This window comes from Megalobrama amblycephala, linkage group LG1, assembly GCF_018812025.1.
Source record: "Megalobrama amblycephala isolate DHTTF-2021 linkage group LG1, ASM1881202v1, whole genome shotgun sequence".
In the NCBI taxonomy this organism is placed as follows: domain Eukaryota; kingdom Metazoa; phylum Chordata; class Actinopteri; order Cypriniformes; family Xenocyprididae; genus Megalobrama; species Megalobrama amblycephala.
Genome location: NC_063044.1, coordinates 12,575,059 through 12,602,295, shown reverse-complemented (window position 1 = coordinate 12,602,295; position 27,237 = coordinate 12,575,059). Strand labels below are relative to the sequence as shown.

At 38.3% G+C, this 27,237-nt stretch overlaps 1 protein-coding gene across 1 annotated transcript in view; it reads right to left on the bottom strand.

Moving 5' to 3' along the window:
- The window catches only part of LOC125263229 (stonustoxin subunit alpha-like), a 36,945-nt gene extending 10,771 nt beyond the window's left edge, over positions 1-26,174 (bottom strand). Inside the window, exons 1-5 of the mRNA XM_048182220.1 lie at positions 26,023-26,174; positions 18,492-18,604; positions 18,260-18,356; positions 11,591-11,683; positions 9,708-11,411 (exon numbers count right to left, since the gene is read on the bottom strand). Of these exons, the coding sequence (XP_048038177.1) occupies positions 9,708-11,411; positions 11,591-11,683; positions 18,260-18,356; positions 18,492-18,581 (1,984 nt within the window). The 5' untranslated portion in view covers positions 18,582-18,604; positions 26,023-26,174. The remainder of the gene's footprint in view (positions 1-9,707; positions 11,412-11,590; positions 11,684-18,259; positions 18,357-18,491; positions 18,605-26,022) is intronic.
- Between the last annotated feature and the right edge of the window lie 1,063 nt (positions 26,175-27,237).

The following is a 27,237-nucleotide window of genomic DNA, read 5'->3' as shown; positions in this document are numbered from 1 at the left end:
CTGTTGCATTAATATGTTACCACTAAAAGCTACTATAGAGGTTGTTTATATGTTTATTTTACACATTAAGACATTTATTTATTATTTTTCATTGTTTTTAGATACTTCACAGGAGCAGACAGCAACAAGCATGCCAAAGATGCTCTGACCCAAGAAGTGGAGAAGATGGAGGCAGCGTTACTGAGCAGGACGACACCTGAGGGAGCAGAGACAGTGCCAGAAAACCCCCATAAAGCCCCACGTCTAGAAGCACAGCCAGACAGCAGCAGCAGCAGAAAGAGCAGCTTGAAAGGCCTGTTTGAGGAAATCCTGCAGGAGCATGATGAGGAACATGGGGCAAGTAGCAATAGCACACAAGTTCAAAATCAAATACAGACATATTTGACAGAGCAAACGGTCCCACGCTCAGACAGCCCATTCCAGTACTGGGGAGTCAACCAAATTCGTTTTCCCACCCTGGCTGCCACTGCTGCAAAGTTTCTCTGTGCTCCTTGTACCAGTGTTGACAGTGAGAGACTGTTCAGTGTAGCATCCAACATTATTGATGCAAGAAGGAACAGGCTAGGAGGAGAGAAGGCAGAAATGCTCATCTTCTTGAAGAAGAATCTGCCTTTGCTCTTGAAATTATGAGCAATACTAAATTGCTTAAATACTACTGCAATGTGTAGCCTACTTGAATGTAAAGTATTTTTTGTTTAATATGTAGCTGCTACTCTTTTGATTTGTATTTTTGTTTATGTTTACTTTATAGGTTGGTTTTGCACTATTGTTAAATACTGCACTATTTGAAGGTTTGAATGCCTTTTTATTACATAATGGCTGCACTTTAAGTTTTTTTTAAAGGAATCATTGAAGTTGCTGTTGGGCTACTGTTTTATCCTGTTTTATTTAAAAATTTAAATGCCTTTTTTTTTCTTTTTCTTTTTTTTACAATATTGTGGCTCCACTTTATTTATATATATATTCCTATATTTATTTAGTTAAGTTGCTGTTGGACTACTGTTTTATACTTTTCTATTGAAATGCCTTTTTTATTTTACAATATTGTGGCTGCACTTTATTTAAAATATATATATATTCCTATACTTATTTAGTTAAATTGCTGTTGCACTACTGTTTTATACTGTTCTATTTAAACATTTAAAATAATTTAAAATAAATGGCTTCCATTTCCTGTATTTATACATGTTTTACAAAGGGTTTAACCTGAGCCAGACCTTACCACAATGATAATATCACAGTTATGCAGGCGTAGTATGATCTTTTCCTTTTTTCTTTTAACACACTGGTATCGGTACTCGGTATCGGCCGATACCCAAACCACGAGTATTGGTATTGGGAGGGAAAAAATGGTATCGGAACATCTCTACTTTCTAGCTCAGGGCTTATACACTGAGAGTTCTCATTGGGACCGAAAACAATTACCTCAGTCTTGTCCTTGTTTAAGAAGAGGAAGTTTTGGGCTAGCCATAATTTAACCTCCTCTAAACATTGGAGAAGAGAGGTGATCGCAGTGGAATTGTTTTTCTTGACTGGAAGATAGATTTGAGTGTCATCCGCATAAAAATGAAAAGACACCTCATGCTTTCGTAGGATAGAGCCCAGAGGGAGCATGTACAGAGAGAATAGAGAGGGAGCTAAAATAGAGCCTTGAGGAAGGCCACAGGTCAGAGGAGCGGGGGAAGAAGAAAAATTACCCAGTTTCACTAAAAGTTTTCTGTCAGATAGGTATGAATGAAACCATTTCAGAGCGTTAGCTTTTAGACCTACCCAAGACTTAAGTCTAGATAATAGTAAAGAGTGGTCTATGGTATCAAAAGCAGCTGATAAATCTAAAAGAATAAGAACCACAGAGTCCCCAGAGTCAGTGGAGCAGTAGATGTCATTTAACACTCTCAAAAGGGTAGACTCGGTGCTGTGAGCAGACTTAAAACCAGACTGAAATACCTCATAAATAGAATTGCTAGTCATAAAGTGTTGAAGTTGATTCAGCACAATTTTCTCTAAAACATTTGAAATAAAAGGCAAAACAGAAATTGTATGAACATTTTTAGGACAGTGGGGTCCAGAGAAGGCTTCTTGAGCATAGGAGTGACTGTAGCGACTTTAAGGTCAGCAGGAACAAAGCCAGTTACGAGACACTTATTAATAAGAGACAATAGACCTGGGCCAATCGAATCAATAATTAATTTTAAAAATTTGGGGTGAATAATATCACAAGAACAAAATGAGGGTTTAAGATTGTCAATCACCTCCTTTAATTCCTGGGGATTGATGGGTTCAAAAGCATCCAGCAATGCAGAGGCAGATGACATGATTGGAGAATTGGCTAAAGTTAAGGTGGGACAGACACCAAGTCTTAAGTTCGTAATTTTGTCACTAAAATATCTCAAGAATATCGGTTCATCCAAGTTCAATTGTGAGCAACATTCAGCAAAATACAAGTTAAAATTTGTGCTAAACTGAGATGAGTAGAAACGAGAAAGACTTACAGTTGTACTAGAAAAATGAGAGAGCTCTGGAAGAGACAGTGTGAATAATATAGGCTTATGGTCAGAGATCATAAAATCTGAGAGCACAGCATCAGTCACATCAAACCCATATGAGAGTACAAGATCCAACGTATGTCCCAGAATATGTGTAGAGTCACTGATCCACTAGGAAAGATTAAAAGCATTGATAATATTAAGAAACTCATGTGATAAGGGGTTAGATGGACAGCAGACATGAATATTAAAGTCGCCCACCAATAGAAAGTGATCATAATTTGTGGCAATATTGCCATCAATTCAGAGAATTGCTGTATAAAATCCACAGTGGAGTACGGAGGACAATAAATTGTTGTGAGCTGAGTAAAAGTCATTTTAGTAAGAAGGTCTTGTTCACCAAAGAACGGGCATTTAATAATGCCATCTTCGGTGGAGGGATAATAACAGGAGATGAGGACAATCCAATGAGCAGTGTACTCAGTAAAAGCACCTTTTTACTCTTTCAAGCAAGAGGAGTACAACATACGCCAACACAGTCGAGGAAGGCCCGTGCGGGCCTACCACCTCAACAGACACGTGGCATCAGCTTGTGGCAGTGTTCTTAGGACACAGAAGAACGATAAATAACCGACACAAAGGAGGTTAAATATCATCTGGGCCCCTGGCCAACCAGAAGTGTATATAAAGGTTCTCAGAGAGAAATACACGTCAACATATACCACTAAGGATGGGAATCGTAAGAAATTTTCCGGTTCCGATTCCGGTTCTGCCTAACGATTCCGGTTCCGGTTCCATTAAAATAATTAAACAACTAATAGAAAATAGTAGTAAGGGAAATATGCACAATACTTGACTCAAACCATCTTTTTTTTGTTTATTACACTTGTAAAATGAGTTTAACAGACTGCTAATCTCATATTTGCTAACATTTTACAATAAGGTTCATTAGTTAACATAAGTTAACTACATTAACATGAACTAATAATGAACTGCATTTCTACAGCATTTATTAATCTTTGTTAATGTTAATTTCAACATTTACTAATACATTATTAAAATCAAGAGTTGTATGTGTTAACATTAGTTAATCCACTGTGAAGTAACATGATCAAACTATCAACGGCTGTATTTTTATTAACTAACATTAACAAAGATTAACCATGAGTAATACATTTGTTACTGCATTTGTTAGTTCATAAATGAACCTTATTGTAAAGTGTTACCACAAATTAGACAAGATGTTTGAACACACATGTAAGATCCAGACAGGTGAAACAGAATATTTTTGTAAGTTAGATTCATAAAGACTTGTTTCTGAAATAATGATTCAGTGATAGACACATTTTTAATAGTAATTTTGTTGCCACCTAGTGGCGTAATAGTGCAATCGATACAGTCGTTATTTGAAGTTCAGTTACTTTCAGAAGGTAATTTATTATATTTTGATCGGTAACATCAGCGCTTCTGTCTGAATAATAAATTTAAGAATTAGATCATGTGGGTGATGAAATCGAGAATGTGATCTTTTAAAGATTAATCGTGCAGCTTTGTTCTCTCTCTCTCTCTACATTATTGAAATCTGACGTATAGAGTAGCGCGAGGGCTTTTCAGTGCATTCATTGCTATAATATTCATGAGGTGAGACGTCTCTATTAAAGGATATGCTCCCCGCACTTCGCCCACCCATCACAACAGAACCGTTTTCGGAACCGAAACTTAGAAATCTTGCACGTTCCGGTTCTTTTCAATAAACACTACTGGTTCCGGATGAGAACCGGTTCTCGGTTCCCAACCCTATATACCACTATGTTGAAAAAGGCAGCCCATAGGGCCTAGCAACCTTTAGACATATGGCATAAGTCCAGTGGCCATCTCTAGGAGCACTGAATAGATCCACCTTAGACATCTAGGTGGCTATTAGCTCAACTAGCGTAAGATCAGGCTCAGGGAGACAGATGCAGTTCAAACCAAACCTCAGTAAGGTTTCACCACAGCATACACCCTGAGGGGCTAGGCACTCAAAGTACTCGGAAAAGCACCATAAATTCTCACAGCGAGAAGAGTACGCAGCTGAACTCCAAATGCTACACCGGAGGCCGAGAAGAGGCCTACCTTAGTAAACATATGGCATCAGCAGGTGGCGACTATAACAATACAAACCATTAGGCCATGCATTCAAAGATTAGTTTCTAAAAGGAGTGCATATTACGCCACATACTCCAAGAGAGGCCTCCTTAAGGCCTACTCAACAGAGGTGGGGCATGGCCGATGGTGGTATTGGATTCACAAGCATCCTGCCAGTATGTCAGCTAAAAAGGAGGCCTATAGGGCCAACGATCTCAGCAACAAGTGGCATTCAGCCCGTTTGTCCATATAACACACACTGTGCCAACATGTAAACCAAAAGGAGGCCTTATTAGGGCCTACCGTAGTAACCACATGGCATCAGCCAGTCCAAGACCATATCAACCATCAGGCCATGCATTCAGTGAAAAACCTTTCACGCACTACTTAGAGAAGGAATGCACATTAAGCCGCCATACTCCACGAGAGGCCTGCTTAAGGCCTACTCAACAGAGGTGGGGCGTGGCCGATGGTGGTATGGGTTCTCAGATTCCCAGGCATCCTGCCAACAAGTCAGCTAAAAAGGAGGCCCCGCGGGGTCTACAATCTCAGCAACAAGTGGCGTTCAGCCTGTTTGCAAAATAAAACACAAACTGTGCCAACATGTGAACTAGAAAGGAGGCCTGTTGGGGCCTACCATTCTAATGACACGTGGCTTCAGCTCGTGAAATGCTGTAAACTATGTGAGCAAACTATGATCAGCTAACAGCACTTGTTAGAAATACAATTGGTAACTAGAAGGAGGCTAATTAACCGTAAGAGCCTACAATCAAAATTATATGCAATACAAGATCACAAAAAGGGAGCTAATAGAAACAAGTTTTTCTCAAAAAGTGGTTCTATACTACCCTGAGTATGCAATCCAAAAGGTGATGCACTCAGTAACACCAATAAACCAACAAATGGGGAATATTAGGTCACCAATGTCTCCAAAAGCAGCTACATGAAAAAGCCTGCTATTATGAGAACAGGTGCTAACCTGTGGCAGCATAAGTAAGCTCACATATAATGTAGGGCAAAAGTCTAGAACTTCAAAGTAATTTTACACAACGCTTTGATGCTATTTTTAAAGGAAAATAATTTTCTCCATACAGATTCTCAAATCTGTACTGAGCCACAGAGGATGGATGCTAAACACTAGCAACGTCAACTCAAACTTGATAAAAGAAAACAAGTAGCTCAGAGGAAAGAACACATTTTCCATAGCATAAAAGTTCTAGAAAGTGGGGCCTAGCAACACTGCATAACTTATCTATGCAAAGATAAGGGCCTACCACCTGAGATAACAGCATCAGGAAGTCTAAAACAGTCTAAAACCTAGCTGTTAAACTCAACAATTGCACCTACATAGCAAGGGGATAATGGGCATATGGCCTAACAACTCCCTCAGGAGGAGGCCAGAACTACGAACTATACAACCTGACAAGGGATAGTATACATAGGGTTATATGTAAATAACACACCTAACCTAGCTCTAGCCTAGCCTTCTTACATTTTGGAAGAATTTATTAACAAAGATGGAAGGGATATCAAGATTAATTTACCCAGCATATTCATTAGCAGTACCAGAAAGGTGCATTAAAGGGGGGGTATAATGCTATTTCATGCATTCTGACTTATTTACACAGTTAAAGATCTGGATTCTCATGCTAAACATGGCCAAAGTTTCAAAACACGAGTTGGGCGTATGACGGAGCATTTCTGTGCCAAATGACTACTTCCGGTTTCGGAGAGTTTTTTTCTAGTATGGCCCTTTATCACGTAATAAAGGGCGAAATTCCTTGTATAGGCACTTCTCCCTGATAAGCGTGCGCACACACATCACCCAGAGCATGAGCACGCCTATCAACGCGTTTCGTTGGGTATATGGAAGCCGAGAGATTTTACAACAATGGTTGTGTCCCAATTCAGGGGCTGCACCCTTTGAACGCTGTATACATCATCGAGGCAGTCTCATTTAAGAAAAATAACTGTTAGGTTGCAACGTAAGAAAGAAATGACAGTATTTTCCACCTCACAATGAATATTAGTCAATTTTATTATGGTTACTTTTCTTAAATAAGACATCCTTGAGAAGTATTCAGCCTTCAAATGTGACCTCCGGAGGACGAAGCCTCCGAAATCACCAAAGGAGTGTGTTTTTGGTTGTGAGGGAAAGATGACATTTTTTAGCTTCCCAAAGAACCCAGTGTTAAGGGAACAGAGGATGAAGTTTGTTTTTCCGGGGCATCAACGGAGTTGTGCACGTATGTTTGTTTGTTCCCGGGGTTTCAAAAATCAAATCTGTTCTAAATTTTTTATGACGGACGAAAGTTTTGGAGGCAGTGTGTAAACGTAATTGACACAACTTGAGGTCATATTTATTTTTAACATGCAAAAATTTAGGACGCAAATTTCGGACGCAGTGTGCAAAGACCTTTAGTCAGGACACACTGTAATGTCAGAAACTGTGAATATATGCTGCATGGAGATAGAACAGGTATAGTTTAGTTTAATTACGATTATAACTTATATTGTCTTATTTTTATCCTCTATATTACTACAAGCCTGCTGTACCGTCTGTACCCCGTCCGAATGATGGACAAAACTTTACAGATGAGTTTCATGACAAAATATGAAGCGTCCGTTTTCACTCTAGAAAATCTCTGTAAGCTTAATAAAACAGTGCATGTGTGCATTAAAATATTATCTATAAACTCTCTCTCTCTCTCCCTTGCATTATCATCAACATACACAGCGAAGTACACAGAAACACTCGTTACAACTAACAGTAAACAAATATATAAAGACTTTATGCCTTTTCAGGTGGTGTTTAAACTGGTAAACTTTATATCCATAAGTCAACTCTGATGAACTGTAATAAAGTGCTCTCACCTTCATTACTGCTGTATCCAATATCACTTTGGAGACTGTATGTCAGGGGTCAGCAATTAAATTTGGCAAAAAATTTTGCCACTAGATGGTGGGCCAGAACTTAGTCAAATGATAATTTAAATTAATTGATGAAAAATCCAATTAGAATTGCCTGTGACAGACTGTTACAGTGTCTTTTGTAACTGGTATTGAGCTGTTATTCTGTGTTAAATCCTGTAGTAGGACAGTCATTAACATAAAGCCACACTTGTGTGGTGACGAATATATCGTCATGACGCCCTCAAAGTAGTCATGTTTCGTCGAGTTTATTACAATGGAAAACTCCTCTGTTATGTGAAAGTGTTTAATGTGTATGCACATTTCTAATTATGACCCTGTTTACACATGATGTGTTTTGGTCAATCCGATCACAGTTAGATGAGGAAGACACATTGCTGTTTGTACCTGGTGTTTTAATCCCTCTCTTTTGTTCATTTTCATCCACTTTTGTCCTGATTTAGTCTATAGTGTAAATATTTAATTAGTGCTGGCTGGGTGGTTTGACCAAAAATCTGTATCACATTTTTTTTTTTTTTTAAGATTCTGGCGGTTTCACGGTATATCAAGGTGTGTGTGTGTGTGTGTATATATATATATATATATATATATATATATATATATATATATTAGGGCTGTCAAACGATTAATCATGATTAATCATATACAAAATAAAAGTTTGAGTTTGCATAATATTTGTGGGTGTACTGTGTGTAATTATTATGTATATATAAATACAAACACATTCATGTATATATTTGAGAAATATTTACAAGTATATGTATTAATTTATATTTTTATATCATTTATATTATATATAAAAAAAAATATGTTGTACACAAATAACATATTTCTCTTAAATATGTACATTAATTTGTGTGTATTTATATATACATAATAATTATACACAGTACACCCACAAATATTATGCAAACTCAAACTTTTATTTTGTATATGATGAATCATGATTAATCGTTTGACAGCCCTATATATATATATATATATATATATATATATATATATATATATATATATATAATATTTGATGTGCATCTGGAGATTTTCTTAACGGATAAGAAAATTATCCGGCTCATTTGAGCGCAAAGTTTTTTATGCGCACTTTTAGAATTAATGCACATTTTGCCATTTCCATCCAGTGTTTTTTTATGCCATATCCCAAAATGTGCATTAAAATAGGTGGATGGGAACATAGCTAGTGATGGAGAAATGAGCTGTGCGTCATCTGATCCAGTCACTGTTCTCTACCGGAGGCACTTCCATCAGTTTGTGTTCTATGTATACACGACTCAAATGCATGTCATGCACAAGACACTGCTAAGGACGTGACATGCGAGTGCATCGGTTAAAGGCTCTGGCTACCGCATATGTACATTGAAGCTTCTGTCAGTTGATCAAGATTTGATAGATGAACTCGTGGCTCAGTTGGACCCTTGTTGTGTCAAATGTGATAAGACTTTTCAGTTTTACTGGCGTCAACATCTTTGATATTACTTTGGTCATTTTGACCATACGAGCGTCTACACTACGAAACCAATCCAAATGTATTTTCAACTACCTCTGGAAGTGGTTGAAAGTGGACAAGCTTGTTTACACCTGTATTTAGCGTTGTGCACTTGTGAGACGATCAACCAAAATTATCTTATTACCATGTGTACACAGGGCCTAAATTACATGATTCAAAATGTGCCAGTGAACATGTTAATTGGCCTTTAAACACTTAAATGACTGGTGATCACAAAGATGATGTACTAGATTGTACTATTGTTGTACTGTTTGATATATTAGATTTTCATTGCTGATATTGTCTGTTTTTTAATGTATATCAGGAACAAGAATCCATTATTGAAAATTGAACTGTTATGTTTAGTGTCTATCAGCCCGAGATGATGGTTCCCTTGGATGACTTGTAATGGATGCCTGTATTAAAAATATCATGACTCTTCTAAGCTTTAGAATGATTGAAGGATGAGTTTTTTGAAACCCAAAAAAGTGCATCCATCAATCATAAAATGTACTCCATGCGGCTCTGGGGGCTTAATAAAGGCCTACTGAAGTGAATCGATGCGTTTGTGTAAGAAAAATATCCTTATTTAATACAAACATTGACTGTGTGAATGAAGCAAATTATATATTTTTTTAAAAAGATGTGCATATGGCACTTACCTATGGGATTGATAGTGTCACTGGCTTCACTCACTCCCACTTTACCCACAATCCTGTAGCGGATCAAGTACTGCTTTCTGACCTCCAACTCAGTCAGCTTAAAGTCTTCATCAGGTGTGTTTATGACAAGCCACTGTTCCTCAGCTGCTTTCACCTCCTTGTATTCCACTCTGTACTGCACAGTTTCTCCAGTCGGGGACTTTTGCAGTTTCAGGGACACACTGCCCTCCAGGACCGCCTTCACTTCTGGTGGGGGAGGCTTCGACACAGGCTGGAACTGTCTGTTTGTCAGCTTCCCTTTTTCATACAGATAGATGGAGGAGCCTGGACTGGATGGATCGGAGATGGCAGACACAATGAATCGGTATCTCTTGTCATCTTTATTAGCCTCTGAAAAACTTTTGAAAAGAGATAAGTTCTCTCTCATCTTAGAGATGACATCAGGATTGTTGAACCACTCTTCTGATGCTAATGTGTTAGAATGCGGTTTCATTTCCACATCTAGCTCTTTAAACTTGTCAGATTCCACAAACTCCTTCTGGGTTGAAAGATACTGGTCTTCATACTTCAGAGATGTGAAGGTCAAGCACACCAAAACATCAATGTCAGGATTAAGGAGGATGGTCTTGAGATGGTTTGAGTCTTCAGTTTTGATTCCCTCCAGAATCTTGGTTTGAGTACTCAAGAGGTCAAGTTCAGACTTTGCAAGATCTAACCACTGGTTAAGCTTGTCAGCTTTGAAAGGGGAGCTGTAGTGGATCTTCAGGATGTCTTCCAGTGACTTCTCCTCCATCCCTCCTCCTCGTATAGCAGGCAAGACCCTGCTGACAGCTTTCAGGAGCATTGTCTTGTGACTGCTAAATGAATTCTGAAATGATTGCAGCCTGTCTTTGATGTCTCTGAAAACATTCACCAGTGGTTTTCTGGAGAGGTCGTTGCATGTCCTCTCTGCCTCTTCCAGCCCCTCTATTATATCTACAGTGTTGGAAACCAGAGGCGTGCTAATTTCTCTCTCCAACTGAGCAGCTTTTGTATCCAGTAGAGAAAGAGGATAGAGCCAGACTTTTACTGGAACTGCATTCTGTGGATTCTCCTTCAGTATATTGGGGAGCTTCTTGTACACCTCCAGGGCCTCCATGTAAGTGGTGGGGTTATGATCAAGGCGGAAGTCACCATAAAACGTGCAGGCAATGTTCTCAGCCACTTTCTTATCACCATCTGTCATCTTTATAGCTCCTGTTCCCTCAATGGAAAATAGAGGAATCTTCTTGACCATGATATTCAGTCCTTCCTCAATCTCCTGCTTGTTTTCCTCTTCTGAAAATGTCCGATCAAACATCATGAAGGCCTGAGCTCCATACAGTACACCCGTGATCACATGAGTTGCAGTTTTCTGCTCAAACACCTGAGGGTAGGTGATCTGGCCCAGCTGGGTCATGGTGAGCTGTTCAAATCTTGTGGTTTCTTTGTAATACATTGTTACTCTGGACTGTTGGTTTGAGGATTTGGTGTCACGCAGAAACTTGGCAGATCCTCCCACCTCCACCAGCCCTCCCAAGAAGCTGGCCTTCAACGAAGCACTTACATCCAGGAGACTGGACTTACTAGAGAGAGAGTCTGAGCTACTGAACTTCAGATCTGTCATGGGCTTTGAACGACTGTCCAAATCTTCACTCAGTGACTTCTTATCCCACAGAGTAACACCTGAAATGAAAAATGGCTTTAAGGGTTATGTGTGAGGAAGTGATGTACTGTTGTATACATTTTATAGTGTTGTTACACAAGGACTGTTAATTAGCGATGCAGCATTTTGTGAAGTGAGGACAACAAACTTTTCTTTCTTTCTTTCTTTCTTTATTTATTTATTTATGTTGGTAAAGCACCTGGAATGAAGGTATCCTTGCGGCAGTCATACAGCATACCAGGAAACAGAGGTCTTCCTAGAGCTGCCACTTCAATGGGCTGTGATGCCAGGGCTGCAGTAAATGACAAATAAAAGGTAATATTTATGCTTACAATATTTATAATGTATATTAACAAAATTACATCTGATGTTAATGAATACTGTTTAACTCTTTCCCTGCCAGTGTTTCTGAAAAAAGTTGCCAGCCACTACCAGCATTTTTGATCATTTTCACAAAAGATTCATGGCCCGTAGAATACTTTGTAGTATTAACATCCAATTTATCAACCACCATTTTATACCATTTTATCACAAATGATGGAAACTTCCGTCAATGGTGGGGAAAGTGTTAATACTGAAGAAATCTGTTATAAAATAAAGATGCAGGCAGCAATATGGTGCCAAGCAGCAGTGGTCAAGCCAGAGCGGTGTAACATTGTATTCACTACTGGCAGTTGCTGCTGATCTCATTTTTCCTCTTGTCGAAAGTTTTTTTTTTTTTTTTTTGTCAAGGATGAGCGAAGAATGAGAGAATATGGTTGCAAGATACCAAAGAATAAGAAAACATCATATTTGAAGTAAATTTTTAAGGTTTATTACGTTTGTTAATGTTGTGAATAACTTTTATGAGACACTGCGTGAGGCTCCAATAGGCTACCAGTTAATCTAATTAGAGAGATCGGGTTGCAATTTAGTATAAAAAACCTTATGCTTACATCTGTGCTAGTAATACCTCAGATAGCATGGTGACATTGATAGAATGTTGAGTTTTGATCCAAATCATTATTTTGGGTGAGACTGGCATTTCAATGTTTAAATTGTGTTGGATCAGCCTTGAAATTTTGATGAAAGCCAACAGCACACATAGGTGGAGACAGTGATATTGAACTAACAGTGATTTGTAGTTGATGCATCTCAGCAGAACACTAGTGGGTGTTTCCCAATCAGTGGAGCATTTTCAAACCACCATAGTCTTTTACCCGATTTTCTCTAATCCAGTGGGGGCTGGGTTTAAGGGTGGGCCTTCATGATTTTAGCAAGTCTGTTGAAAAATGGTTGAAAAACATCCACTGAAGTTTGAAAAAGCAAGAATGTAATACTTAACACATGGCCCAAGTATTGCATCTATTATTCAATGGTTGCAGAGCACCTTACCTTCTTTCCTTTAATAGGAAAGAAGGCGGATGAGGATGGACAATTAAAAAAAAGAGAAGCACCCTCTTGATAAATGTGACATTGATAATACATTAGCTATGTTTCTATCCAAAGTCTATCCATATTTAACTTATGTGCAAATTTTGAATATCACATAAAACTTTTGTGAATAAAGCATTGTTTCAATCCAGCGAGTCAAAGAGAACAAAAACATCACTTCCTGATACACTGGTGCTAAATATCACTATGAAAAGTTTCTGCAGTAGAAGCCACTGTGTATAATAATTTTCATCATAAATGATTTGCACCTCAGAGTGTGCAGATGAAAAACAATAAACACTGTCATGTTATCTTGCATTCAGATGCTGGTATTTGTGAATGTAATCGTGAGCATTAATCTGAACCACTTTAATGACAGACTTTGCTCAGGCATTACAGAATGACCAAAAACAGCATTTCAGATGCTGTACGAGATTGGTCCGCTGGTTGGTCCAGTTATGCTGTTACATTGCAAAGTCACATGTCTTTTTTGAAGCATATCAAGGAATTTTTTCAGTAAACGGGTTTCCATTGTAGTTTATGCGCATGTTTTCATGTCACTACTCAATGTGTCCTACTCATTTGAGCGCACAATTTTTTTATGCACGCTTTTTAATTTATGCACATCTTCGCTTTCCATCCAGCATTTTTTTAATGCGATATCTCAAAATGCGCATTAAAAATAGGCGGATGGAAACATAGCTATTGAGTTGTAGTCGATAGGATTATCACCTGATCTGGGACTTGATTCTATCCTGTGTCTTATCTCCTGCTCCCTCATTACTGCTTAATCAGGTAATCATTCATATTCCTGAATCTGTATTAAATGTGAGGAATGTAACCAATCTCCATTCAGCCTGTTTCCACTGAAACACAATAACAAAGGAGGAGGGCTCATGCTATTTCATGTAAGTAGATTATCCTACACTATGTGTCAGAATGATGATTTATAGCCTTAATTTATGACCTTAATTTCTGTGTGTTGTCACTTAAACTGACTGGTCAGTGGTTGTCAAATATTTAGTGCCGTCACCCTTGATTGGCAGGCCAGTGGTTGACAGTGGCTGTTTTTAAAGGTGCGTTCACGCGGCCTTATAATTCCTGTAGTTACGAGAATCTAGCTTGTAAAAAGCATTCATGTCCTCGTAGAGATTGTAGTTACAGCTTGTAAGCTGGGAATTTTCTGAAAGCTCCCAGATGTACCACGTGACCGCTGTACCGCCTGACCGCTGTAGATTCATTTAGGCGTTGATAATGGTGCCATGGAAACGCATAATTCCCAGTCCAAGGACCAAAAGGACGTGAACGGCTCCGAATATAATGTCATATAATGTGTTGTCATTTCAAGATTCCGGTAAATACATGGTGGCATGAATGCAGCATATGGCTGAATTTATGGGTGTTGTCCCCCTGATTGGCAGGTCAATGAGATATAGGTTTAGTTGGATTTATATTTAGATATATGGGTATATTTATGGGGGTTATATCTCACCCCAGATTGGCATTTGTATGTCTTTCAGTCTGTTGGGAGCAGATGGTGGCCATGTTTTTCCTTTGATTGTGGGAGTGAAAGTCACCCAAGCAAGTTTTACACCTACATGTCAAAATCAGTGCTGTTAGGTTCATGTTAGTTGTTGGTGCCTAAGACAAAGAATCAGAAATATTCATCAAACCAAAGAGTCCTCATTATCCACACACGCCAGAAAAGTTGTTGTTTAGGAGATGTATTTGTGTTTCCAAACACATTGATAGGATCATTGTTAAAAAGACAAAAGAATGAAAATCATTTATTTAACTCACCGTGAAGGTGTTTGCGAGTCAACCTGTTGGGGGAAGAGTGTATCCTAAATGTGTTTCTGTTAATGGTTTTACAACAGTTGCTTAGGCTAGATGTTTTAAAAATTAGACTTCATCAAAACCTTTCTGGTGATTCTCTGGCTCAAAAACATCTTATACTGATTTACTGTACATACATTTGTTGGGTTCAATTCACATTTTTATAGTGCTTTTCACTATGTATCGTTTCAAAGCAGCTTTACAGATTTACAGAAAATGCATGTCAACACTACAATTTAGAGTAATCTGTTATCAGAGGTGATGGTGTGCAAGTTATGTATTTTCAGAAATGCATATACAAATCACCCAGTTAGCTAACAATCTATCAGCAGAAACAATGCGCTCATTGAAGTTATGAAAATATGTTAACAAATGATTAGTATATATAAAAAAATTAGCACTGGTGCATGTTGTTCCAGAGTTTTGGGGTCCTTGCAGAGGATTGGGGTCATATCTTCACAAGTGTTAAAGGTGCCATTGAATTGAAAATTGAATTTACCTCGGCATAGTTGAATAACAAGAGTTCAGTACATGGAAATGACATACAGTGAGTCTCAAACTCCATTGTTTCCTCCTTCTTATATAAATCTCATTTGTTTAAAAGACCTCGGAAGAGCAGGCGAATCTCAACGTTACATAACAGTCGGGGTGTACGCCCCCAATATTTGCAAATGCCAGCCCGTGTTCCCAACATTATGAAAGGCATTAGACAAGGGCAGGCAGTATTAACGTCTGGATGTGAATCATCAGACTAGGTAAGCAAGCAAGAACAATAGCGAAAAATGGCAGATAACTGACATGATCCATGATAACATGATATTTTTAGTGAAATTTGTAAACTGTCTTTTTTACGAATGCATTTTATTGTACATTCAGCATGCTCTCTTTTAAGTTGATAGGCTAAAAGCCTGTTTGTTTGTTTCCATATTCATGATAATGTTGCCCAGTGAGAGTTAATAGTTTTGTCATTGTCTAATATTTTACAGGCATCAATATCAGTAAGAAGTGACAAATTAAATTCAATACTATACAGTTGGGGAATTTAAGCTGTACATAAGTCACATTTCCTCTTTCATTTAAAGCATTAAAGTCAAATCAAACCTGATTGTCCATAGTTTATCCAGCACTGATATCGCAGTAGAATTCCTCAGCCTTGTGTGGCGAGGACATCAGTTTGATCTTCCTGTTGTACAGCACCTTTTACTTGCACAGATAATGGTGAAACCCAAGGAAAGTCCCAATGCCGATAAACGGCTTTTTAACATCATTGAACTCTTTTCGGCTTAAAGATCCTGAGCGAAAAACAGTTTGGATCCATCATGGGTGATATTTTGCAGAGCGCGAAACAAACACCTTATCTTAAAACTTGATGATCACCGCTCTGTTCTGATTAAGGTTTGCAGGAGTCAGCGTGCGGTGAACTCTTTCCAAAGTAAAAGTCGTAACATGAGACGGTTTCGAGATAATCTTTTTTAGTTGATGTTTTGTGTCTTTGTGAAAGTCCCTTATCTCCTCCAGAACTTTGACCTTGGAGCTCAGAAAACACAGTGGACCAACACCAGCAGATGACATGGCACCCCAAGCCATCACTGACAGTGGAAACTTTACACTGGACCTCAAGCAACAAGGATTGTGTGCCTCTCCTCTCTTCCTCCAGACTCTGGGACTCTGATTTCCAAAGGAAATGCAAAATTTACTTTTATCAGAGAACATAACTTTGGACCACTTAGCAGCAATCCGGTCCTTTTTGTCTTAAGACGCTTCTGACGCTGTCTGTTGTTCAAGAGTGGCTTGACACAAGGAATGCGACAGCTGAAACCCATGTCTTGCATACGTCTGTGCGTAGTGGTTCTTGAAGCACTGACTCCAGCTGCAGTCCACTCTTTGTGAATCTCCTCCACATTTTTGAATGGGTTTTGTTTCACAATCCTCTCCAGGGTGCGGTTATTCCTATTGCTTGTACACTTTTTTCTACCACATCTTTCCTTCCCTTCGCCTCTCTATTAATGTGCTTGGACACAGAGCTCTGTGAACAGCCAGCCTCTTTTGCAATGACCTTTTGTGTCTTGCCCTCATTGTGCAAGGTGTCAATGGTCGTCTTTTGGACAACTGTCAAGTCAGCAGTCTTCCCCATGATTGTGTAGCCTACAGAACCAGACTGAGAGACCATTTAAAGGCCTTTGCAGGTGTTTTGAGTTAATTAGCTGATTAGAGTGTGGCACCAGGTGTCTTCAATATTGAACCTTTTCACAATATTCTAATTTTCTGAGATACTGAATTTGGGACTTTCCTTAGTTGTCATAATCATCAAAATTAAAGAAATAAACATTTGAAATATATCAGTCTGTGTGTAATGAATGAATATAATATACAAGTTTCACTTTTTGAATGGAATTAGTGAAATAAATCAACTTTTTGATGATATTCTAATTATATGACCAGCACCTGTACATGGTACATGTATCCCCCTATAAAAACCAAAATACCTTTTACAAACTCAGATTACAGAGCTCTCATTAGCCAGCTGTACATGTTTCTGCGATATTCAGAGAAACCTCACAGCTGAAGCTGTAACGCAGCTTTTCTTATTGTTTAACTATACAAGATGAAATGTATTTAAGATGAAATTAAATTGTATTATTTAATAATTGTATTATATAATTTTATATATGAATTATATAACACAAATAATGCAACACATATTAATTAAATAATTACACTCATGTTTGGATGAAATATAACTTCTTAAAGGGTAGGTAACACACATGGTTTCTACCAATCTCATGTTAATCTTGAGTACCTGTAAAGTAGTATTGCATCCTTCATATCTCCGAAAAGTCTTTAGTTTGATCATATTTATAAAAGAAAGATAAGCTGTCTTTCCGAAAAAAGCCGAGCTCCTGGAGGCATGCCTGCCATGGGCAGAGCTAAAGAGTCTCGGGCATGCATAGGTTTTGCGTAGAGATAGTCTGCAAGCTGCCATATTATTATAAATAAAAAGGTAACAATAACGTTTGTGTTGTTTACATTTTATGCACTTGCGCACCAATTGCCAACAAAACACAGACATCTGATTCAGTTATGCCGAGTTCAGACTGCATGATTTTCAAAGTGTTCGGGTCACAGATCTTCTCACACTGCATGAATATCTGGGGTAGCATTCAGACGCTGCTGTGTTCACACTGCACGATGGATCGGCGACAGGGGGTTTCACACTGCATGACTTTACAATAGGAAAATACGTCTCACAACCAAGAACTCTGAGAACTCTGATCACGCGTGCAAGACCGGAGTTCTCACGTGAGACTTCTCAATAACAAGTTCACAAAGTTCTGACTTATAGGCTATAATTTTTTTGCCGACAGTGCAAAATCCTGCAACATTAATGAACTAATAAATTTTCACATTCATTACAATTTCAGTTTTATGTCCTGATGTTTTACCTATCCTAACATAACAGATCTATTTATTCATGGATTTTGATTCCAGTGGTGACTGCATTGTTTCCGCTCTGTGTGATTCAACCTTCAGAGCATTGTAAAGTTCCTTATAAAGATTTTTAATCTGTCCCTGTGATATTGTTAATAGTACATTTACATTAATAACATTTCAACCTTACCTGGATAGTTTGTGTTTCCTTGGTCTGCTAAGAAGTGAAGTCCTCCGCTGTCTTCATTTAAAATCTGAACCTCATCAGGTTTGGGATGTAACACTTCCTATTTTTGAAGGAATGGTTCAATATATATATATTTTTTAAGATAAAAAAATCCACAAATATTTTTATAATCCTTATTTCTTAATGAAATACATCTGGTTACACTTCTGCATTTTGCCTGAGTGAGTTCACTTACCTGTGCATTCACCACAGCTAGGGTTGCCAACCATATATATGCACAGTAGATGCAGCTTGGCTGCTTCAGGTACATCAAAAGTGCTGACATCGTGAAATCATCAACAAGGAGACCTGTTTGAATGTCAATATGAAGGAGATTCCTGTCACAACCTGTCACCATTACCTGAGTTCTTGTATGATCTGGTGATCTCATGTGGCTTAACTGTCAGCCACCCACAGATTGTACATGCTGTCATATCTGACCACCACTGTGTCTTTGTTGAGATTTCAGTATGTACCAGAAGTGAGTGATAAGAGAAATGTCAATAATAAGCGCTATCTCTCTACTGATTCAGCTGCTACCTTCATGGAGCTCGTGTCATCTCTCACTCCTCAGGCACTTTTGTTGAGAATTTTAGTCTCAGCCACTCTGAATGTATTAACTTTGTTGCTCCTTTAAAAACAGAGACTGTCTCTGGGACAATTAAAATCCCCATGGAGAAATAGTACACCCATCTTAGACTCCAGGAGAGCAGAAAGGCAATGGAAGCGCACAAAGCTTACAGTTCACCATTGTATCTATATCTGAAAATGCTAAATAATGCAATGAGGTCTGAAAGAAAAGCTTATTTTTCAAGTTTAATTGACCACAACAAAGACAACCCTAAATTCTTATTCTCCACTTGTAGCCTATAGTGTGTCATAAATGATCCACACAAGCACAGGTTACTGTATTTAAGTACAAAGCAGAACAGAATAGTGCAGCATATATTCTTCCCACAAATGGGAAAACCCCAAACATTGGTCTTAAAGAAACATACATCCATACCATTACATCTTCCCCCTCAGCAGAAAAAAAGCTGTTCTCAGCTGTAAATGACAGGGCAGAAAATCTAACAACTTTCATACATGGTTGGATGTTTAGATACAACAGCTGACAAGTACATGCATTTGCAAAACCATCAAGCTGGAAACATACAGTACATGTCGCCAGATGGGTCATGGTATTAACATAGCTCTTAATGCTCTCAAAGATTCCTTCGAAGAAAAGCAAATGTAAAAATAAGCAAAATACATTGAGTGGAAAAAAATAATACCGCTCGAACATACAGCACAGCATCACATCATTGTTGTACCTTTTTCAAACGTACAGAGAAAAACAGCATCTTAATTTAACTATGAACCCAAACTAATAACAACAGTTCAACATTTAAATCTATTGTTATCACTCCTGCACCCTCTCATCTGCCTTGTACTACTGAACAAGGATCATATGCCTCCTGCTCAGCATCAAACAAATCTTCTTCAGTCCAATGCAGGAGGTTCAGTACAGCCTCATATCAACACGATCGGTCAATTCCTAAACATTCTGACCAATATTCAAAGCATCAGTCCCACTTTCCCAGGAGCTTGTGTGGCTTGTGATTCAGCTGTCTGCCAAGTGTGTAAGGGCTGTAAATTTACCACATGCACTACTCCCAAGTCTTGACCATTATCAACCCTGGCCAGTCTATAATATACTTCACACAGCTGTTGCGTGACTCAATAAAGGCCTCCATATTGCGGAGCCAACTTAGCCACAAAGTTTGCTGCTGTGTCAGATCCCACTTGGGGCTCTGCATCAAAATCTGGAGAGTTCTGGGCATGGGTATTCACCACAGCACCTCCTGGAGGGAGAATCGGTCACTGCTTTTTGCCATAATCTTAAAGTACTGTCTTCAATAACAAGAATTAACTTTCTTTCTTTAAACTAAATTGTTTGAAGTGTCTACCAATAAGATTTGCTGAATTACAAATCATTGAAAATGGGGTGGGCGAGGCAACACGTGTCACTCCGCCCAATGTGTCGCCCCGCCCCATCGTCCATTTGTGAGATGACAATTAAATATTTACATATATTATATATAAAATATTATATTATACTATATATAACTTTAATGTTATAACAAATTTAGTTACATTAATTTAACTATATTAATTATATATCATGCATCTGAATACCTTTTAAGCAAACTAACCCTGGATCATGAGCTGCTCTGGAGCATGTTATGTTCTTGTTACAAATCCTGTCAGTTCCCAGACTACATTTCCCATCATCCCCCCTGTCAATCACATGCACTCACTCCACCAATCACCATGCCATGCACACTCCACACTAATCACCACACCCAGCTGATACGCATTACCTGGACTATAAAGGACTCATACACACACCACCTCAGTGCGAAGTCTTGATTACTCTGGTGTCATTTCTGAGTGTTATTTCCCTGTCTGCCTGTTTGTTGCCGTTACTGCCTGTTTCCTGTTTGTTGACCCGTTGCTGCCTGTCCTGACCCTTGCCTTGTATACTGTTCTGTGAATGATAACCGCCTGTCCTCGATCTACCGCCTGTACTCTGACCACGACTCTGCCACGTCCCTTGCTGTTCCTGTTTGCCCCTGATCGACCCAGCCTGTACGACTATGCTCACTGTAAATAAAAGCTTGCATTTGGATCTTACCATGAGTCCCGCCTCGTTACAGTTCTGAGAGTAAGTTGCTATGGCTACTAACATACCCTGAAAGTTACATCTGTTTTTGGAAATGAAAGTTGAGGTTATCCGCTTGCTTACTCTTAAACATACCCAGGTATGTCACATAACCTGCTTTCTAGAATACCCCCCTGCTCACTCATTCACATAAAACAATATTTTGATTTTAGATTTGTAAGACAGGTTTTGTGTCAGGAAGGCGTATGGGGGGAGGACGTGAATGATCATGAATATTGATGTTTTTCACACCTGGGAAGACAAAGACCCTCCCCTAATGGCCCTATCAGGTGAAAGGCTCTAGAGAAAATAATGTGAGGAGATTAAAAGAATGGCTTTTTGATTGTTTATATTTTATTTACAACACAACACAATCCAAATATACATAACAAAGGCACATTATTGAGCACACTGATCTAAACGGAGAGAGCTGAACAGTCACACACCATGCATCACTTCACGTTAGAAGGCCTTTTTTAAGATATCCACCCGGAGCCATGTGAAGATCTTATATGATAGATGGATGCACTTTTGTGGGCTTCAAAATCTAATCCTCTATTCACTGTCACTGTAAAGCACTGGAAAAGCCAGGAAATTATTTAATATATCTCTGATTGTATTCATCTGAAATAAGAAAGTAATACACCTAGGATGGCTTGAGGGTGAGAAAACATTGCCAGCACTTGCCCTACTTGTAAGGTCTCCAAATCCCCTAGAACTTTGCAATGTAATCTGTCCTCCTTCTCAGCTGTCAGTCCCAATACACTTACACAGGTCAAATCACATATGAATTCCTCTAGCTGCGCCTTAGACCCATTACCTACTAAATTTCTCAAAATGGTTATGAACTGCTTATTACCGGACATCCTGAATATCATTAATCAGTTCCTACAGCAAGGAGGTTTTCCACAAATTTTTAAAACTTCAATTGTTAGGCCCCTGCTGAGGAAAAGTAATCTTGATTCTTCTGTGCTCAATAACTACAGACCAATCTCGAATCTACCATGTCTTGGTAAAATAAAAACGCTGTTTCAGCGCCAATACACTTAATGTGACATTTCATTCTGACATCCAGGCAAACCACAGCACAGAAACAGCACAGATTAGGGATTTAAACTATCTGGAAGTTATTTGGGACTCAGGAAACTTGTGGATCTGAGTGAAGCTTTTGACACTATTGATGATGAGATTCTGCTCGACCAACTTCAGACCTGGGATCCTACTTAACCCCTTCTCCCTTTTTCCCTCATCCCTCATGGATGAAACATTGTCAGATGAGACTTGCATCTATTCATGACATTGATTTATGTTCACAGGGAGATTCTCTGTGTAGTGGTGAGGAAAGAAGAGATCAAACTTTGGAAGAGATTAATGCTTTTCTGGATGACACTTTTGGGAAGCAAAGACTTTTTTCCAGATATTGAGAAGTTTCTCATTATTGGCTGACGCTCTTCAAGTGAGCACTACGATGTATGCGTGTGGTGCTGATGCAGGAGATGCCCAAAAGTGAGCCGGCGTTCTGACGTAGAAGAGAAGAGATTGTTGAGTAAAATCTATATTTTTTATTATTATTTTTTTATTTGTGCACAAAAAATATTCCTGTTGCTTCATAACATTAAGGTTGCACCACTGTAGTCACATGGATTATTTAAGAAGGTTTTAAGTACCTTTCTGGGCCTTGAAAGTTGCAATTACGTTGCTGTCTATGGCTGGTTCAGAAACTACTCTGATTTTATCAAAAATATCTTAATTTGTGTTCTGAAGATGAACGAAGGACTTATGGGTGTGGAACGACATGAAGGTGAGTAATTAATGACAGAAATCTCATTTCTGGGTGAACTAACCCTTTGAGCCATAAAACAAATTTGAATGCAGGAGTAGCAATTTTCTTTTCACCTGATTTAAGAGTCACTGTTTAGAGTACAGAAGAACCAATAAATGGTCGTCTTCTTGTCATTAAAGCCGACATTCACTAAGAAAATTATAATTTCATCAATGTGTATGCGCCGACTGTAGGGTTTGAAAGATGAATGTTTTTGTTTTGTTAAATAATGTTTTTAAATTTTTTTTTTTTTTTCAGTCGATATTTAACTGTCGATCAAAATACTGAAGAACCCCATTTTCAGTCATCATCTTGTTTATCCAAGTTAATAGGGGCAACTGATCTTTTGGATATATTGAGAGTTAAAGGGGTCATGAACTGAGATAACAAATTTTCCTAGAGCTTTTGACATATAAGAGGTCATCATATTATAAGAATATTCTTTCAGAACTGAACTGAAAACTTCCTTGTTAGTCAAAAAATAGCTTTTATTTTAACCATGCCCAGCAAACTACTGATCCTGGAATGTGCCTGTTTATGGGTGAAAGACCGCCTCTGAGAAGAAAATCAACGCCTACTTCATCATTGCAACTTTGGCCCCGCCCACTGGCACGTGAGAGGAGAGAAGAGCAATACTGGACTATAAACAACATTACCTTCCAAAGTAGGATGAAAATAATCTGTTATTTAAGTCTGATTAAATTCTATAAAGAAAGTGAAAGAAGAACGCTCCCTTTACGCTGGAGCTGTCAATCAAACAGCACGAGTTTATCAGTGACGGTATCGTGACACGAGCAAAACTAGTGTGTTGCAATGTTAGTTATGATGAAAGCATTTGTTAGTGTGCAGAAATCAATGACAAGATCGCTGTATCAACATGTCTGTGATCGGCTACAATGCTTATCACTGCAACCTTTCATCCCATGATCTAAAGTAATGCTATAATCAACACTCTTCACGATTAGTTAACCTTAAGAGCTGTTATACTAAAAACATGCAAAAAGTTCTCTCTCGAGTTCCATATGTAATACAAGCTATTTCATATGCAATCACAGCGGTGGGCGTTTACACTTAAGTCTCACAGCAGACACGCCCCTTCAAACAGAGCAGGCTAAAATCAGGATAGGAAAAATGCCTTTTATTTCTAAATTGTGACAATTTTTGATGTAAAAATCATACTAACATGATAAGTGCACCCCAGGAAATACAAAACAGACCCCTTTAAACACCCTGACAAAAGGCAATATACATGGGTCAAGGTGAATAATAATAGAGTTACTGCTGCTCGTTTTGACAGAATTTATATGCATTTATGTATCTTGAGCCCCTGCCCCTTTGCTGTCGCATTGCCCCCGCTTTCACATTTCTCCCGGAAAGCAATTTCTACCAAGGGGGAACCCGTTTTACTATACCGTTTATTTGTAAGTTTGAGGAACAAAGACATTCGCCTCCGTCGTCTGCCATGATGTTGGTGCTGCCGTTCACTTCCGGGTTGGATCATGGGGTTTCCCAAGGGGGTGGGAGCTTCCAAGGTCACGCATTTAAATGTCTGGAATGGACCAATTGTTTTTTTTTCTCTCTTTCTTTTTTTTTGGTGTTATTTTTCTTTTACAAATGTGTTGTGTAAGAAAAAATTTCAAATGATCGTGTTAATTAATGGCATATTCTGTATTTATTTATTTTTGTTACAACAGAACCAGTTCTTCTTTAAACATGAAAACAATGTTGTCATCCTTGTCATCATGCGAGTTGGTTTATTTCAATTCTTATTCAGGGGTGCGTTTCCCAAAAGAATCTTTGGTGAACCATAGTCATAAGTCCCATTGAACTCTATTGGTAACGACGGAACTTGCGTCCATAGTTCGCTTTGGGAAACGCACCCCTGGTGGGAATTTAGAGTATTTAAGCCAGACCTTCTCAACCTTTGGGGAGCGAGGAGGGGTCAGTGAGTTAAGCTGAATATTCATTTGTGCTGTTTAAGCAACTTTACTTTGGTCTTTGTAAAGTAGGACAAGTATACGCTGGGTAAAGCGTTTGTAAAAGAAATTTTTCCATTTATTGTTTTTTTTTCTTTAACCGTACTCACATACTTGTAAATAGTAAATTCTTGCTATCTGGATTAATAAATACACTCTTTGGATTATCCTGGTTTATGCCTGCCTTCCTATTTCATCCCTTGGTCCCTAACGACCTGCTCTACGACAATTGTCTACCTACACCTCCAGGCGTTACGTCATTTGTTGTGGTGTTCCTCAAGGCTCAATTTTGGGTCCTCTATTATTGAACCTATACATGCTTCTTTTAGCGGTTGTAATTAATTAGTACAATATTTAATTTCACCAGTATGCAGATGACATGCAAATCTTTCTCTCACTTGCACCAGATGCCTACAATTCAATTTCCACCCTACTGGACTGCATAGAGAGCATAAATCTGTGGATGTCTCAGAACTTTCTACAGCTAAACAAAGATAAGACAGAGGTACTTGTTATTGGTAATGACACACAAAGAACATCTATTGCTCCACATCTTGACTTTCTATCACTAAAAGCCAGTAATCAGGCCAATTATGAATCATGTTTGACAGTGACCTCAGTTTTAAAAAACACAATAGCATTGTTACTAAAAAAAAAAAAAAAAAAAAAAAAAATCACCTTAGAAACTTGTTTATGCATTTGTTACGTCTAAACTTGACTATTGCAATAGCGTTTTAACTGGGTTACCAAAGAGCTCTATTAAACACTTACAAAGAGTTCAGAATACAGCTGTATGAATACTAACTCACTCTAAAAATAGAAATCACATTACTCCAACACTAGGATCCCTTCACTGGCTGCCTGTATCTATCTGAATTGAATTCAAGATCCTCTTATTAGTTTTTAAACGTCTTCATGGAACTGGCCCAATATGCCTTTCTACATCAAATAGTAATTTGTTGGTTGTTTCAAAAACACTGCTAAACTGGCGAGTCAGTCTTTAGTTATTTCTGTCCTAAACTATGAAACTCTCATTCTGACAACCTACGAGCCATCGACTCTCTGTGCACTTTTAAAAAGCATCTCAGAACACATTTGTTCACTAGGGCCTTTCCTTTTTCTGTGTATTTCTCTTCTGTAAAGCACTTTGTAAACACAGTTTTAAAAGGTGCTATAAAAAGCTTTCCTTACTACCTGTTCATATTGCTTTAAAATCACATCTTACCTGAAAGTCTCTGTTCTTGGTATGGTAAGAGATGAAGTCTGAAGCTGATCAGAGATCTGTAGTAATATTCGTATTCCTAATGTCTCATGAAAAAGTGTATTCTGAGAAATGTTTCTTTTTTGTTCATCCCCTTACAGGGACGTGCGAGGGGCCGGAGGTTGGAGGGGAGGTGCTGCCCCTCTGACACTGAAATGCTTTCTGGTAGTATACAATCATTTTATGTGAGGTACAGAGTAGAATTTATTAAAGATGTTCATTTCTGAAAATGGTATCCAGATTCATACCATTGCGCACTTCTGCTGTAGTAGACTTTCAGTAGTAATTTCTTATTAATTTAAAGATTGTAAGATTTGCCTTAATCGTTTTACATTTTTGGTAACACTTTAGAATACTGATCCTTCATTAATGAATAACTACACAGGAACAAATGAGTAATGCATTATTAACACTCTAGTAACTACTATTAACTAACAAGAAACTCTGATGAATGAATTAGTAAGTAATAACACTCAGTTGAATGTGGTCGTTCACTATTAGCTAATCAGGATTAGTATTCTAAAGTGAGAAACATGATAACTCTTAGTGATGGGTCGTTCGCGAACGAGCCGGCTCTAAGAGCCGGCTCTTTTACGTGAACGTCGGGAGCCGGCTCACATATCTGAAGAGCCGACTCTATTTTTAAAAACAAAGCCTATAGAAATTCAATCATTATGTAATGAATGATTTAAATTTTATTTAAAACAATAGACTAATAATTCAAAGAATAACACAAAAAAATATAATTATATAAGCCTAGGCGCACACACTAGTGATGGGCATTCCGGCTCTTTCGTGAGCCGGCTCGTTTGAAGAGCCGGCTCGTTTCGTGAGCCGGCTCTTTAAATAATAAACTATGATTTTGACTATGATAGGTGTGAAAACAGTTCTAATTAAATTATTAAATGAAATCATACTCGCAATGTCTCACAATTTCACAAATTGTTTTCACACCTATCATAGTCCAAGACATAGTTAAAACATTTATTATTTAAAGAGCCGGCTCTTTTCAGTGAGCTGAGTCAAACGAGCCGGCTCACAAAAAAGAGCCGGAATGCCCATCACTAATAACTCTCTAGTAACTACTGAAGTCATTGTAAACTTTTGAGGTTTTTGTAAAGTATTGGATAGTAATAACTCAAGAGTTACTACATCATTCCAAAGAAACTACTAATTATT